The sequence below is a fragment of the Musa acuminata genome, chromosome BXJ3-2, assembly GCF_036884655.1.
Source record: "Musa acuminata AAA Group cultivar baxijiao chromosome BXJ3-2, Cavendish_Baxijiao_AAA, whole genome shotgun sequence".
Lineage (NCBI taxonomy): Eukaryota > Viridiplantae > Streptophyta > Magnoliopsida > Zingiberales > Musaceae > Musa > Musa acuminata.
The window spans coordinates 18760726-18777527 of record NC_088350.1 but is presented as its reverse complement, the minus strand read 5'-3'; the positions used below and the strand labels follow the sequence as shown (position 1 = coordinate 18777527).

General features: G+C 37.4%; 2 protein-coding genes across 2 annotated transcripts; one reads left to right on the top strand and one right to left on the bottom strand.

Annotated features, from left to right (window-relative positions):
* The first annotated feature begins 2113 nt into the window (after positions 1–2113).
* Positions 2114–3048, top strand: LOC103968921 (calmodulin-binding protein 25-like). The gene has a single exon (XM_009382283.3). It carries the CDS (start codon positions 2220–2222, stop codon positions 2850–2852), a length of 633 nt encoding a protein of 210 aa, XP_009380558.2. The 5' UTR covers positions 2114–2219; the 3' UTR covers positions 2853–3048.
* Positions 3049–8699: 5651 nt separating this feature from the next.
* LOC135631922 (calmodulin-1-like) lies at positions 8700–15767 on the bottom strand. Its single transcript, XM_065140046.1, has 2 exons — positions 15568–15767; positions 8700–9209 (listed from the first exon to the last, which is right to left on the bottom strand). The coding sequence occupies exons 1-2, from the start codon at positions 15641–15643 to the stop codon at positions 8836–8838; spliced, it is 450 nt and encodes a 149-aa protein (XP_064996118.1). The 5' UTR covers positions 15644–15767; the 3' UTR covers positions 8700–8835.
* Between the last annotated feature and the right edge of the window lie 1035 nt (positions 15768–16802).

Sequence of the window (16802 nt, the reverse complement as noted above, 5' to 3'; positions counted from 1 at the left end):
GTCTAGATCGAAGTATGTTTTTACATGTGCAGGATTAACTACAATAGCAAGGCACGAAGCAAAATGAAGTCCCGGAGTCATGGATGCGATTTTGTTAGGATTTCGAGAGTTCGTCGAAAGTCCGGACGTTCGTCGGAAGTTCTATCGGAACCAACCGAGAAGTCTTGAAGCTTGCCAAAGAAGCTCGTTGGAACTCACCAAGAAGATCGTCATGTAGTCCAAGAGCTTGCTAGGAGTCCGCCGGAACATTGCCGAGAGTTCGTCAGAAGTTCGCCGGAAGATCGCCGGAAGCTCGCCAGAAAAAACCAAGACATAGAGACTTATTTAGCTTAGCAAATGTCTTAGGAATCACAGTTAGCACGTAATTGGGTTTGGATTTGGGCCAACCCAATTAGGGGCCAGTTAGGCCCATGTAAGGACTGTGTTGGGCCTAATGAGAGGCCCAAACAATGCCCTAAGAAGTCTCACCGTCGTGGCACAGTCTTCGAGATTATGTCAGGCGGTTGTACCGCCCCTAGCACAGCCCCCCAGGCGATGGTACCGACAGACTGGATGGTGGTACCGCCCAGTGCAATGATAGTGTCAGACTGATACTAGCGGTGGTACCGCCCAACGCAGGCGGTGGTACCACCCAACGCAGGCGGTGGTACTGCCCAGCACAGGTGGTACCCACCGTCCAGTGTAATGTTAGTGTGAGACTGACACCAACGATGGTACCGCCTAGCGCAGGCGGTGGTACCCCCAACACAGGCGGTGGTACCGCCCTTGCCCGGGAAACCCGGGATGAGAAGTTTTTAGGCTCCAAGTTTGAATCAACTTGAAGCCTATAAATACCCCTCTCATCCCTGGTTAAAAGAGACAAGCACAAAGTATTCAAAAGTGAGAAAACGCTGCTACTATATCTTTAGAAATTCCCTCCTCCACTCTAAGTTTAGAATTCTGTAAGAGGAGTGTGAGTGCTTATAAGGGTTGTCTCCTAAACCCGTGAAATGGAGAAGAGGGGTGTAAAAGGTGGTTGGTCTTCGCCTATTGAAGGAAGATCGATAGTGAATGCCGGTGGCCTCGACGGAAGAGGAATCGGCGAAGTGGATGTAGGTCACAACGACCGAACCACTATAAATTAGCGTATTCTCTGGTTTGCATTTCTGTTTAGTAATTTACCTTACTGCAAACCTCTTTAATTGCTTACTGCCATGTTTCAAGTTAAGTTTCCGAAGAATCGGTTTTCAATTGACGAAGGTTTTTGAAGACGTGATTTTGTCACTGTACACTATACTAATTCACCCCCCCCCCCCCCCCCTCTTAGTGCCGACCTCTTGAACCGGAAAGGTTCTTGATTGAATCTGAATCCCTACTCCTGTATTTTTTTTTGGTCCTTAGAACATTATAAGTTCATATTAAAGAATTAGATTAAATCAATTCATCGAATAAAATTGCATAATTATTATTTAAGAGATAGCGTCCCCTATAGTTATTTTCACCTAAAATATTTATTTATAAAGATCAATTTTATCTTCATAAAATTTTTTGAACTTATGCGATCAATGAATCAGTTCAGATAAAATCCTTGTACCATCTCCCACATGCCTCCCCCTCCACTGAGTCTGCAAGGAGGTTTAGGAAGAAGAAAGCCAAGTCAGGTATCGATCTCATGAGCCGTGCCCGTTCCTGCAACTGTGATCGGTAATCACCCCTGGTACGAGGCATTTTCTTTTGTCATCGGGCATGTTTCCACTTCAGGCTTCCGTTTCCGGAATCTGTGAAGCAGCGGACGACGGTTGCCGTTGACTACAAATCGGACGGCTTCAAATCGTTCCTAATCATGGTGATGGGCCGCCCATGCAAAAGCACAACAAAACTTGGACGGCGTCCTCCCTTGACACGTCGCACGTGTCTCGATCCGAACGAAGTCTACGTGGCTGCTGTTTACGCGGATAGTCACGCAAGCCCAATGACATCGTGGGAGATGCCGCCGCGGGTTGACGGTCAACGACCTGTTCTCCCCCCGCGCCCTCTCCGACCAGACCGCGGTTAATCGGAATCGAATGTGTGACGTGGCACGAGGAACGCGGTTTCTCTCGCCACCGCCTCTTTAAGAAGCTTCGACGACTTCCCCCCGTTGCTCGCGTCCTCCGTGCCTCTCACCATTCGCCTTCACTCCCTTCTGAGCTCCAATCCCAATCGATCGCCCTTCTCGATCCTCGAATCCGCTGAGGGATATGGCGGACAACTGCTCGGTGCTCGATCCGTGGGTGTACAACTCGGAATCGGCGTGGATCAGCGAGGTCTCTGCCCGCGAGAACGCGGCCGTCGCCATGGCCCTCCAGATCTCCCTCTCCGACACCACCACCTCATCCTCCTCCTCCTCCGCCGCCTCCGCCGACACCCTTTCCTCCCCTCTCCTCCTCCTCCAGCACCAATTCACTCCCCCCTCTTGCTCCTCTGCGTCCGGAGACGCCACCCTTCGCCGGCGGAATGCCCTCGGCCCGGCCCTGCAGGGGCGGGTCTCGAAGAGGAAGTCGCACGCGTCGAAGCGGTCGGCCACCACCTACATCTCCGCCGACCCGATCGACTTCCAGGAGGTGGTGCAGCGGGCGACGGGGTTCCGTCTCGCGGGGGAGCCACTGGTGAAGCCCGAGCCGGTACGGTCCGCGGCGGGCGACCGGGCGGCCCTGCAACAGATCCGCCTGCCCACGCTCGACACCTCGGTGTCTTTTCTGGATACGGGCGCGGTCGGGATCCCGAGCGGGGGCTTCTCGTCCGGTTCACCACCACCTGCCTACGCGCCGGACTTCGACTTCGATCCACTACTCCCGGCCTTCCCTACGCTGGATTCGTGGGGTGTCATGTAGAGGAGATAGCTTCTTTAGACGTCTGACGCTATTCGGACGTTGCTGATCACGCTAACAAGCCTTGCAGTTCCTACTATTTGTTTCTCCCTTTTATAGTACTGTTGGTAAGTTCCTTTTTGTCGTTCCGACAACATAAATGTGATGAGTTAACGTGAGAAATATGATCAGTTAAGTGTTCTACCTGTGTTTGTAGAAATATGAGTCTTCAAATCATGTTATTTATTGACATATTTATGGAACAACCATTGGCTACCTCATCAAAGTGGATCTCTCCCTCAATGAAACGATTCACAGCTTGATGGAAAAGATTCTCAATTTGCAAAGAAACAGCCCCAAAATTGTCAATGTTAATAATATCAGTTATTGATCTTCAACTCAAGATGAGAGAGTTAAGTTCCGTTTAGAGTCGAAACACCGATTTTTATCATAAAGTATTTTTGGAGGATGTTCGATACTTAAATTGATAGATTAAAATTTACACATACCCTATGTATGACTAAAGTAAGCGATGAAAATAATAGAAGATATAGAAGATAAGAATAATTATTGAAGAAACTTTATTGGAGAAGTGAAAAAGTTTAAATACATTAACATGTCCTCTCCTATTTATAATTTTCCTCAACATAATAGAAAGATTTCCTCGTATAGTTGGAAAAATCTTATCTTCTATCAATAAGATATTATTTTTTTATTTTTGATACTATTATTGAAAAGAGTATCATGAAAAAGTAGGTAATCATGGATTTAAAGTAAGCTAATTTACTAAATAAAATGATAAAGTTTTCCTTGTACATAGTGTTTTTGACATCTATACATAACTATAATTTCTAACCAAAAGAAAAACACACATACAAATAATATATTTAAAAATTATATATAAAAAATACCCATACATAGTATATTCATGGATTTCTATATTCTATATCAGAAAATATATGTGCACTCCCACACTATAAGTTATCGTCATATATACATGTATCCCTACACCGTATGTCATAATATATACGTACACTCCCACACTACATATCATAATAAATACGTGCACTTCTACATCATACATCATAATACATGTGTGTACTCTTACACTGCACATAATAATATATACGTGTATTCTCATATTGTACGTCATAATATATATATGCACTCCTACACTATACGTCACAGCGTATACATGCATCGTACATTTGAACATATTTGTATACTCTCACACCATATGTTAGAAAATATGTGTACTTTCATACCGTAAGTCATCATATATATGCATACAAGATATTTTTATCATAATTCTTTTGTATCATCTAGGGATTGCAACATAGTGGCCTAGTATGTTCATAGTTGATGAGTCAAGTGAATTATTATCTTATTATGGAGATAATAATTTACTGAGCTAAAATGAGTTCTGATATGTATGACTCATGACCAGCTCGATATTGAGCCTAAAGAGTCACACACATATGGTAGGTGTTACGATGAGTAGAGGTTTGAATATGAGATATCCGTTGAAACCCCTATCTTATTGGATATCCACTAAGCCCCTAAATTATTGGATCTTGTGGATAAGATCCAATAAGAGCCAATAAAAGATTATTGGGTAGATATCTACTAATCTAAGAGGCTTGGGTAGTTAGATGGAGATCCAATACCCAATAGGGCATGATCCATTAGGGTTAAGTTCATAAGATGTCTCTATAAATAGGAGGGAACCAAAGGACCATAAGTAAGATCATTTTTAGTTGCCACCTCTGATTCTCCTTCCCCCTCTCCTCCTTAGCCAATAACACATATTTGGGGCATATGAACAATAAGAAGGGTCGGAACCTTCTTGATTACATACAGTACACAACGAGAAGATTTGAGCAACGATTTAAGGAGCATCTTCACAGCTCCTACCATATGGATCACTACTAGAGAGGAGGACAATTGACCTTCTTCATCCTTTCTCATATATCTATAGATTTTTAGAATATATGATCTCCCTTTGTAATATACATCCCTTAACACGCGTGGTATTTTTGGTTTTGCAGGTTTTTGCGTACCAATCTTCGCATAACGATAAAATCTTCTTTTCTGCATAAAATTCTAGGTTTTTTATTTTCAATTCTTCCATTGTGCATGTAAGGTCATCTCATATTTTCTAACATGAACAATATAGGATTTATTATTGTAATCGTTTGTGTATAAAGTTTCCTAAGTAGTTTAAAGTTTAATTGAATTAGTTTTGCATATAACCATATCAACTTAATTAAGGACCCATTAGACCTAAATTAAGATTGAATTAGACCTATTGGAAGGTCAATTCAGTAACTTAAAGTTGAGTTAGGCGGTGGCACCACCAGGCCAAGCAGTGAAACCACTTATGAGTTGGAAAGTATGGAGTGCATGTTTCTAATAAACCTGACGATAGTACCGCTAGTGTCAGGCAGTAATGCCACCCAGACTAGCAGTGGTACCACCTAAACTAGTGGTAGCACCTTTAGAACATAGTCTTCTAGGCTGTGTTAGATAGTGGTACTGCCCAAGCAAGCGGTGGTACTGCTAGAGCCCGATCTCCCAAGCTATATCAAGCAGTAGTACTTTTAGTACCCCGAAAATCTATGGATGAGATTTTTTAGCTCTATTTTTGAAGTCATTTGGGGCCTATAAATACCCTACTCATTATTGCTTGATATACCAAGAAAAGAGTATGAAAAACTTATGATCGAAGTATGTAAACTTTGTTAAAAGTATTGAGTTCCTTCCTCCTTAAGCTTATAAGTCATTCTAAGGGAGGTGTGAGGATTACTTATAAAAAAGAGTTGTAAATATTCTTTTCTAAGCTCAAATAGAACTTATTATATTTAGAATTCTAACAAGCTCAAATAGAACTTATTATCGTAAATAAGATATTACAATAATAACTCTATACACTAATCTTAGGCTAAAGTTATACTAGAGGCCTTAGAATCATAAGAGATTCATACAAAATATAAACGAAAAAAAAAAAAATTGAAGTCTATGTTACTCAAAAGTAGTTGAAAATATTAGTCTATAATTTATAAAACTAAAATATAGGTATAACAAGAGAAGAATTAGGGTTTTCTTACCTGAATGATCCTTAGAATTGGGGTTTGTTGAAAAAAAAAAAAAATTATCATGAATTATTAGATTGATAAAGAGGATGAGGCCAAAAGAAGATAGAGATGCTTAAAATATTACCTTGAGGCCTTGGGTTTAATCCCACTAGGTTTTATTTTAAATTTTTTATTAATATAATTTTAATATTATAGTAACTTCAATTAAGTTTAATTTGGTTTGATCAATCTTACTTATATATCTTAATATTTAATATAAAACTCCTCTTTGATTTGTTTATCTATTTAATTTTTTATTATTTCATCCATGCTTGAGTAGCTTATGATTCGCCATCTACATAATATTAAGACTTAAGCTTTCTTATGTTAATAATGGTCAAATTCATTCAAACCTTGAGATTCATTTAAGGTTGACTAAGATTTAATTGTAACTTCTAATCACTATATGTATGCTTATTATCATTACTTAACATCATATTCAAGTCCACTAGATTTATTGTACTATGCTTAAAGTACTGTTTATATATACATCAATATTTCATAGAATATTAAAAATAAGATATTTAAAAAATACTTTAGAAGTAAAAAATACAAACATAAAATAATATTTATGAAACATAGATATCATAATTAATATCACTAAGTAACAATAATATATATTATTTATATTCTATTGGCATATTAATTATGCTTGAGATTCAAACACTATGATTGATATTAAATTTAACCTTCGGTATAAATTATACTATCTGGTTGACCATCAAGCTAAGAGTTGTGACCATCAAACTAGCAGCCACATCTACTAATTAATAGTTGTTGACTTGACCCAACACCCCGACGCGGATCTTTTCAGTGGCTGACGTGAGGGATGATGTAAATATTTGATGTTTCGTATGAATAGGCAGAGAGAGAGAGAGAGAGAGAGAGAGAGAGAGAGGGGTGGGGAGATCTGCTGTGATTTGGCGTCAATACAATAATGGTGATATAGCGATGGCTCAAGTCCGAGAGACTTGGGCTAATTGGTGGGTCGGATTAGATTCTAATGAAGATTTCTGTCTTACCCAAATTGAGATTTGGTGGCCATACAAGATCAAACAATTTTAAGTCTACGAATTATAGATGGCGTCTCATTAAAAGACCTATGTTATTAGATTAAATGAAATATAAATATTTTTAAGGTAGATTTTGATTGTGGAAGCCTTCGTTACAAGATATTGTTGAGTGATGATGACTTTTTATAATTATTTTCAGAATAGAAGTAAGTGGCTGTTTAGTTGGTACAATAATTATAAGGGATTATTGGATTTACTTGAATATGAAGAGTCAATCAAATTATTAGGCATTACATTTAGTATAATCACATGTCGTATCAATCAAATTATTAAGTTGACAAGGCATCCGAAGCGATATAATACTACTAAGTAGATCTGCAATATATATATATATATATATATATATATATATATATATATATATATATATATATATATATATATATTTTAATGTTCTCCATAGTTATATAAAAATATATAACAAAAAGTTCTTTTTGTTTTACTCAAAACTCATAATAAATTTGTTTGAAATTGATTTCTATTTTTAATTCTTCATTATACTTTTGTGATATACCCAAATTGTTATATCACTATCATTGTTCAATTTAGATTCGATTTTATTTTTTTTACATTTTTCCTTTTTATATGAATATAAATTCTTAAAGATTCTTTCTTTCTTTCTTTGTAAAAAGGTTATTAATATAACAGAGACTTGAACGGATTTGACTCGTTGGTTAAATGGTTTGAAGGAGTCTAAAGTGATATGAAAGATGTATAAAGAGAAGACATCCATCCGCATGACTCTACAAACCCCTGATACGATGGGTAATAAAATGAAAGGTGGGGATTGTTCTTACTAAAATTTCTCTGGACATAGTGACTACATTTATGTTCTCATGAGCTGTCCCCTGCTAGCATTTAGGTTATGATAAACCCTAGCTTGTATTATCTTATATCGATTATAGTAAATTCATTACATATACTTTCAATAGGTTGGTTTTTATATCCGAGCTCTTCGTGTTATAATAGTTTTTCTATACTGAAATTTGACGAGGTTGGTGCTGAAATTATTTATCTTGAAATGGTATCTTATTTTTATCTTCACTCACTTTCCTACAACCACTATTTCCATTCAGATTGTATCAATAATTGGCTCAGGATCAGTGTTTTTGTTGGACAAAGTTTACCAGCTCGGTGATCTACTGAATGATGTTTAAATGGTAATTCTGAAAGGGTGGAATTCTAATGAGAATCTTTGCAAGGTATGAGCTCTTATTCTGCAATACTCTTATTTAGTTCCACATCAGCAGAAACCGGGGATACTCTTATTTAGTTTTAGAGAGACTCTTATTTAGTTCCCTATTGGAAGTGGTTGATGATCACAGGAGTAAATAGGACTTTCTGATCTACCAAGCTAATAGATCAATTCACAAGGTATTGTGCAGATCACAACTCCAAGATGTTGATCCTTGTCGGTAGTGATCAACTTAACTTGATATCTTGTCAGGAATCAATTTTTTCAATAATTTTTTACAATATATAGACACAGAATAAATATTGTCAATTATAATTTAATCCCCGGAGAGGACAATAGGATGAAACAACTTTAACATACTAATGAGTAATGAATACCTGCTTTAGAATAAGCAACATATACGTAATCTCCATTGCTCCAATCTTACAACTGGCTGGAACAAAGGCTGCAAAAAAGGAAAGAGTGCATGTAGTTCCAACCAAATACCAAACACAAATAGAAAACTAGTGGGCGGTTTACACAACTGATAGAGCGCAACCACAACTACAACTCTTCAGATAACTAACTACTAGGTGAGGAATTAGAATGGCATTTTACAACCTCATTCACTTGGCCATCATGATTTTAACGAATTCCTCATAGTTGATCTGGCCGTCGCCATCGACATCTGCTTCACGAATCATTTCATCAACTTCCTCATCAGTAAGCTTCTCTCCAAGGTTGGTCATGACATGGCGGAGTTCTGCAGCTGAGATGAAACCGTTCTGGTCCTTGTCAAACACTCGGAACGCTTCCTTTAGTTCCTCCTCTGAATCAGTATCCTTCATCTTGCGAGCCATCAGATTAAGAAACTCTGGAAAGTCGATTGTTCCATTGCCATCAGCGTCAACCTCATTTATCATGTCTTGCAGCTCTGCTTCTGTAGGATTCTGACCCAAAGAACGCATCACCGTTCCAAGCTCCTTTGTTGTGATACAACCTGTTGGAATTACAAACAAAAATTGCACTTAAAAAATTCTACTCAGGTATGCCATTGAGTTCCGTCCAAAATAACCTTTCTTTTCCCATTACAGGATTTTATATAATACTTAAACATGAAGCAAACAATCCTATAGATGAAAGCCAATGCCATCTCTGTCTAGAATTGAAATTATTGCAATTAAACCAAAAATTGAAGTGCACCACAAATAATCAATTAAATAAATAGTTCACTATGGGCATTATTGTAGTGCACATCAGAAAGAGTACCCACCATTGCCAAGTATCCAAGTACCACTACAATAGCAAACAGCTTTTGTTTGAGGCATCGTTCACAGAAACATTAATGTTCCAGTTCTCTCCCTGGTGACTAAAAGAGATCAAAGGCACACAGGAAAATCCCCAACAGAGGATGGTTGCCATCACTCAGCATAATTTATAAAAACTGTTTTAATAACAGTGCTATTATACAGATTTTGCAACATTATTCAATATTCTTAACACTATAATGTTTCCTGTTTACTCTTTTTAACAGTGTTTTCTTATCTGTAATGTCCATTGCGGCAGTCTTCTGTTGCTTTACTAAGAAAAGGTTAATTCGCTTCTAACAAATTAACATTTGAGCTAAGAACCTACAATGGTTTTAATTTAATACATTAATTTCTAATAGTAGTGCTGAAGTTTGTAATTACAATTTTTTATACACTTTTGCAAATTAATACAGATTGCTTTCAAAATAGCAATTTTCTATACTATATTTTTTATTTTAATGTCCCTAAACTTCATGTATCCTTGATTTATTTTTAACAAATATCAAAATTTTGAATTCTATCTTATTTAAGAAGACATTATAAATAATAATTCATTGTGACATCTGATTGCCTTGAAAAAACACCATAATAAATCTTTAAAGGGTGATGATAGTTCTTTGGTTACTCCTGATGGCAAGAAGAACTAGAAGTCTAGCTGATTACTCTAGGCTTAATCTCAGCTATGGGAAAGTTTCCCCTTTCTTAAATTCTTCCTCTAAATCAAATTTTGCTGATCCTGCAAAAGCCTCAGATTCTCTGACATGTCTCCCAGAGAAGTTGAAAAACTTTGTAGGTTTTGATGATCTTTATGGAATATATGGAAATATAAGACTGTTAGGAACATTCACAAAGCCCAAGAAGATGGTTATCATAAAATTTCTAAGGTGTTAATATAACAGTGTAGCTGATGGAAAGACAAAAACCCTCTTAGATTTGATTAATGCCGTTTATTACAGGAATACAACAGAACTTGTGGTATATGGTTAACCAGATACTTCCACTGTACAAAGAACTCCTTGTGAGAAGGAACACAAACCAATGTTTGATTACTTCCCAATCTGGGGTGTTTAGCAAAAGTTGGTTTCCAGGAGATAATCCTAAAAATGTAAACATTGTCTTTGTAGGATATTTCCTAAATAATGACAATTCCTTGTTGTAAACTTGGATCTGAAAATGCATCTTTCCATTCAGATCAATAATTCTTACAAATGATTGAAGCCACATTTTTCCTACTACTAATCGTCTAAATCCCTTTGGTAATACCAAGTTCATTTATAAAAAGCTGTATAAACTCTAAATCCTTCATTTTGGAAGGAACTTGTTTATACTTGCTAGTAAAACAAAATTTAAATATCTTTCCATTCAAATTTAGAATTCCTACAAATGATTTCAGCGACAACTTCTTCTACTCTTATAAATCCTTTATTATCAACAGTCATACTAGCATTCTCACCAATTTGTCTCTTGAAAACAACCCACTACGTTGCAGCTGGATCTGAAAAAAGATCAAGATTAATGGTTCTGTAAAAAATAGAAGCCTTGTAGCACAAAATTTTGGACAGAGAAATAGCTATTTATTTCGATACTAAGACTGAAGTATAATTATCACCATCTAAGCCTGTTTTGGTTTTGCTTTCATACACAAGTTTTTTATTAAATTGATGTGAATATTGTTTTCCTCCATGGCGATTGAGAAGAATATACCTACAGGATCAACTAAAAAAGCTTCTTCATGCTTCGAAAAGAAGGAAAAGTGTGTGGGCTAATTTCACTCTAATATGGACTAAAGCAAATAATCCAAACAATGACATTAAAAAATTTGACCATGTGATCCTCTCTTTTGAATGATACAGTGAATCTAATCATTATCTTTGTTGTTAAAAAAATAAAGAATATAAGGATAATATTCTCTCTTTGCTTTCAATTGATCTAATCATTGAAATCAAATCCTTTTTATCCACTATTTTGCATGAAGAAATTTTAGTGTTATTATAGGAATAAAGATCCCAAAATCTTTTTAATTCTACATCGTCATCTCATTATAATTGTGTATTTTCCATCTGTGTCTATTCCTTATGATCTAAGAACAAAAGCAACCCTGTAGAACATGAGAAATACTTTATAATCATAGGATCTTTTATTATATTTAAAATAGTGAAGCAAGAGAAATACTCAATAATCATATGATCTCATCTTTATTTTTGACATAGGACTAGACCAAAAATCTCTTGAGATATTTTAATATTTTAGTAAATATACTAGTAATCATAGTATGACACACTGCAATGCCCTATAATGAATCTTAAAATTAGGTACCATTGAGTAATAAATGGATAAACCTTGAGTAATAAATGTTAGAATGATGTTAACTGGATCTCTAATTCATTGAAAATTATATCAAATTTTTGCTGTGTATCATCATTAACGATAATATTATCATGTCAATCTTCTAAACAAACTAGGAGTACTATGAAAGCTGAAATCATAACACCATCCATTTTGAATTTGGTTTGTATGCTTCCATTGCTCTCATCTCCTATTATTCCTATCCATGTTTGTTGTGATTGTCAAGGTATGACAGATATAAAAACTTATAGACACTAAGATTGAGTGGCCATCTAAAAATCAATTAGATAGTTGGATTCTTATTCAAATATTTTTCTATCTTATGTTAGAACCAAGGTTCACCGTACCGTACCGTACCGACGTTTCGACCCGGGCTCGGTACGGTATGGTACCAATATACCGGGCGGTACATCAGGGAGTACCGAGCGGTACACCCTAGTGTACCAAACAATTTTATACCTTTTTATACTGTAGCAGTGTTACAGTATAGTACTGTAGTACTGTAGCAGTGTTACAGTATAATACTGTAGTACTATAGCGGTGCTACAGTATAGTACTGTAGTACTGTAGCGGTACCGGGCGGTCCGCGTACCGGTAACCTGTCGGACCGGTATGTACTGCCTAGTACGAGCGGTACGCTTCGATATGACAGACCTTGGTTAGAACTTATTTAGGATTCTCCAGTATGAGCGAGTTTATAGATGATCACTACTGAAAATGTGGCATTTGGTAATGTACACAGGATTTACCATTGGTTGTCACATCTTCAAAACCAATACTAGAGTTTATGGGCATGACATACACCATCAAGAGCTCATGGTTGTTTCACGACTTCTCCATATAGCGAGTGCATGATATACACCATCAGTTTTGAGCTCTCCATATGCACCATGAAGAACTCAAAATTGATTTTTTTCCCTTTATCTTCTTTATACTTTTTATTTCATGTTCATGTTCATAAACTAAGCTTTCAGCAATGTGGTTATGTATACAGGATTTACCATTGGTTGTCATGGTGTCAAAACAGACACTGGGCATTTACAAACATAATATACAGTTATACACCATGAAGAAGTCACGGTTGTTTCACTACTTTCCCATATAGAGAGATAAAAATAAATTACTTTCTTTGGATCCACTTCACTTCTTTCAATCCACCTCACCTCTCTACTCCATTGCCTTCATTAATCATTGTTTTCTACTTTTCTATTGTACTAGTACTGGTCGAATACTCAACTTCCTATATGATCATGTTCATAACAACCTCAATTGGATCTTAGGGCGATTTTCAACAAAAGCCTTCAGAAAAGGTCAGAAATATGTCTAGCATACACACCCCTCCCTTCTAAACTTCCTAATTTAATTTCTCACATTAGTTACTTATTAGATGTTTTCATTGAAGTTGAGAAAAATTATTTTTGATAACATACATTTTAAGGTCGCATTCTCGGCCTTTCATATAGCCTTTCATCAAGAAATCACCCTAACATACAACTAGGGTTGTCCTCGTATGATCATGATCAAGAAGGATATTGATAATGCCATCCAACGCCAGCAAAATAAAAAGTAGGATGGATCAAATAATGAAGACAGCATAGAATAAAGAGGCAAATTGGATCTAAAGAAATAAAATGTATTGAAAAAGATTAGTATAACTTATTTTAGTTCTATGCATACATCTCCCTCTATTAACACTAGGATGGATAGAGTCTTGTTATGTACCAAGATTTCAATGGAGAAGCCATGAAGCAGTTAGGATCTTTCATGATCTGCATCATGCATGTACGCCTATGGAATTGATTCTGGGGATGTCACAACCAAAGAGGAACCCCCATACACATTGCCACATTGCCAAGGACTTAGTTGAGAAAATGTGAACATGGAAAAGAATATAAAAGAGAATAAAACAAAATATAAAATCAATTTTGAATCCCGCTGTTATTTTTCCAACAATCCTATTGGATATAGCTAATACTACACCTAGAAGTGCAATTAAATAGAGAAAAGAAAATACATACACATGTAATCAACGTAATTGATAGTTTAACTACATGCCATATCATAGCACACATCAAAAAGAGTACCCATTGTTTAAAGAGAATTTGTGAAGTGTCCAAATATCAATAGATACTATTTAGGGAGCAATGTTAATAGAGACAATTGTTGCACTATAAGCAAACAACTTTAGTTTGAGCCTGTGAACACTAATGCTCCAATTCTATCCCTAATGACTAAATGAGATCAAAGGAAGGTTGTTCCTGCTAATAACCCTACACTAAAAAATAAGGTAAAATAATTAATTCCTTAAAATCATTAAAATTATGCTCTACAATATATGCCAACACGCATAAGGAAACCTTGACACAACAGGAAGGTTGTTCATTTGCAATTTGACTGACCAAGACTATTATCATTGAAAGAACCTCTCTAGTTGTAATGGTGAGGCACAAACAAGAGCCTCATGCAGTAAACCACCTTGAGAATATGCCAAATGGCAAAATTGTTGCTGTAGCAAGATCTCTGGGCACCTAAAATGTTGCTTTTGATAAAACTGAAACTAAAAGCATCAAATGATCTATATCTATTATGTATTTGAAGATGTACATGATCATATCTTATTCTACTCTAATACTATGCTTTTTATTTACAACAATAAATAGCTCAATCAAGTAATTTAACATGTGCATCAAATGGGCTGAAATACCTTGTTTTTCGCCACATCATGGTGATTCATCCACTAAATCCACTCATTAAAGTTTAGAGAGTGCCTAAATAATATTTTCGAGAAAAGTCCAAAATGGTTAATGCAGCAATCTATCAGTAACTCATCATTCGCAACTGAATTCTTGAATGATCCATTCATTAAAGACTATGAGACACTAACAGGTTTTGCATGATCATTTTTTGTTGATATGGTTGAAGTTGCTCGGTAGCCATACTTTCACTTTAAATTGTCTGATATGCTAATACCACACACTGGTTTATTAAATATATAATCTCTTCCATTAGCAACCCAGTTTCTGTGGAAGAAAAATGACCAGCCTGTTCACACCACAAAAATCCCAATATATGTATTCATCATCACAAATTGGGGGTACAATGACCAAGTCTATAAACAAAGTTCATTAAAATACGATCTAATCAAATCCTAGCGCCCTTTCCATCATATGCCTCTTCAACTTAAAAAATATGATCGACACCAAGATATCTCAGTCCAAGACTTATAAAGCTAATAAAAGGTCTTAAATAGAAGTATCGATTAGTAATACAGAAGTGACAATGGAATCATGATGTTAACTAATAATACATACTCATTAGTAATATCGGATAGGAGAGAGACAAAATTGCTTTGATCAATTATCTGCAATTCTTAATGCAAGTATTTGACGAAAAAATCCAGACTTATGTAGATCTCAAGTGATACAGCCGTACTTAAATCTCAAGTGAAATACACTCTTCCGTAGAAGAAGATCAAACAACACTCTTCGAAGACTTAAAGTCGTATGAAAAAACCAGATGGCATGCTTTCGAATCCAAGTGTGCAGAATAGAAACAGATTAAGTCCTTCACCATCAAATTAAATATCAGATCCGATGCCAAATAGCTCAAAGGGGGCAAGAGACGATCAGCGGGGCATAAGATGTGGAACATGTATAGGAAATAAAAGGACAAAGGAACAAAACGGCATCGAGTGGATCTAACCATCGCCGTCCTTGTCGAACAAGCTGAAGGCCTCCTTGAACTCGGCAATCTGGTCGTCGGTAAGCTGCTCCGCCATGCCTCCTCCGTGACCGATCTCACAATAGCAGAAAAAATAAAGATCTGTAAGCAACAACGGAGAAAATGGCGAGAGGAGGAGAGAGAACGCAGGTGTTATGTGCCCTCGGCTTCGCGACCATCGATTCCACCACATAAAACGTCGTTATAACCCGACGTTATCTCTTCCTCCTCCAACAACACCCCTGTACATCTATAAAATTACGTACTTGCCGCCCGAGCACGCCCGGAATGACGCTTTTGGCCTCCTCACATGCGGGACACGCTACGTTAAAGTGCGTAAGAGATTCTACAGTGCAGCGGGCCCCGGGTATGATTCCAATAGTCACGTCAGTATCAATGCGCGTGAAACATGCAAGGGTCAGAAAAAGTAGTGCTTGTTTGAGGGCCCGTCCCGCCATGGTCGCCGAGTACGCGTCATGCTTTCCCCACGTTTCAGGAAACCTGACGTCGGACTCGGCCGTCAGATTTTGATCGGTCAGCTGCAATTGCTCCATCTCTTGGGTCCAACGGTCTAAAAAAATTTAAGGGGCAATAGGCCATTTAACATGCAAGCGCTTCCGTCGTCCGCGGCGGGCCCTGCGCAAGTCTCCAGTATGCACGTGGGTAGACATCGGTGTGACGTGCTAACGGGTGACAGAAGGTATTAGTCAATTGGAGTCGGCATCTTGTTGTGGTCCGCCGCATACGCGTCACGCGTCGTCTGGTTCCACGAACTTAACGATGATCCGTACCGTTTGATTTTGATCGAACGACTGAAGTTGCTCCCTCCGTAGCTTCGGGGGTTTTTCGTAATTTGAGATCACGGTGGAAATATCTTTCTCATTTTTTTCTACCGTAATTATCGCAGCCATTTCTGGGGAATCTTTTCTTCGTTTTGGCATCGACAAGGAAATCTCCGTTTCACCCTCGACGCCGGTTGAACGCGGATCTGGTCAATAACCAGTCGTTGACGTCCGATTAGCGTCCACGTCATCTTCTGCTTCCGTTCGCGTTGCGAGTGACCGTCTTAGATCGGCTCGGTATCGAGGCCATCCTGGACCGTCGATTACGAGAGGAAGGTGACATCAGGGCCGTTGAAAGGACCGGATTAAATAAGACCATACCTAAAAGTATTTACATAATGCTTTTTGAGTGAATCTTGGTGGTTATAGTGTTTT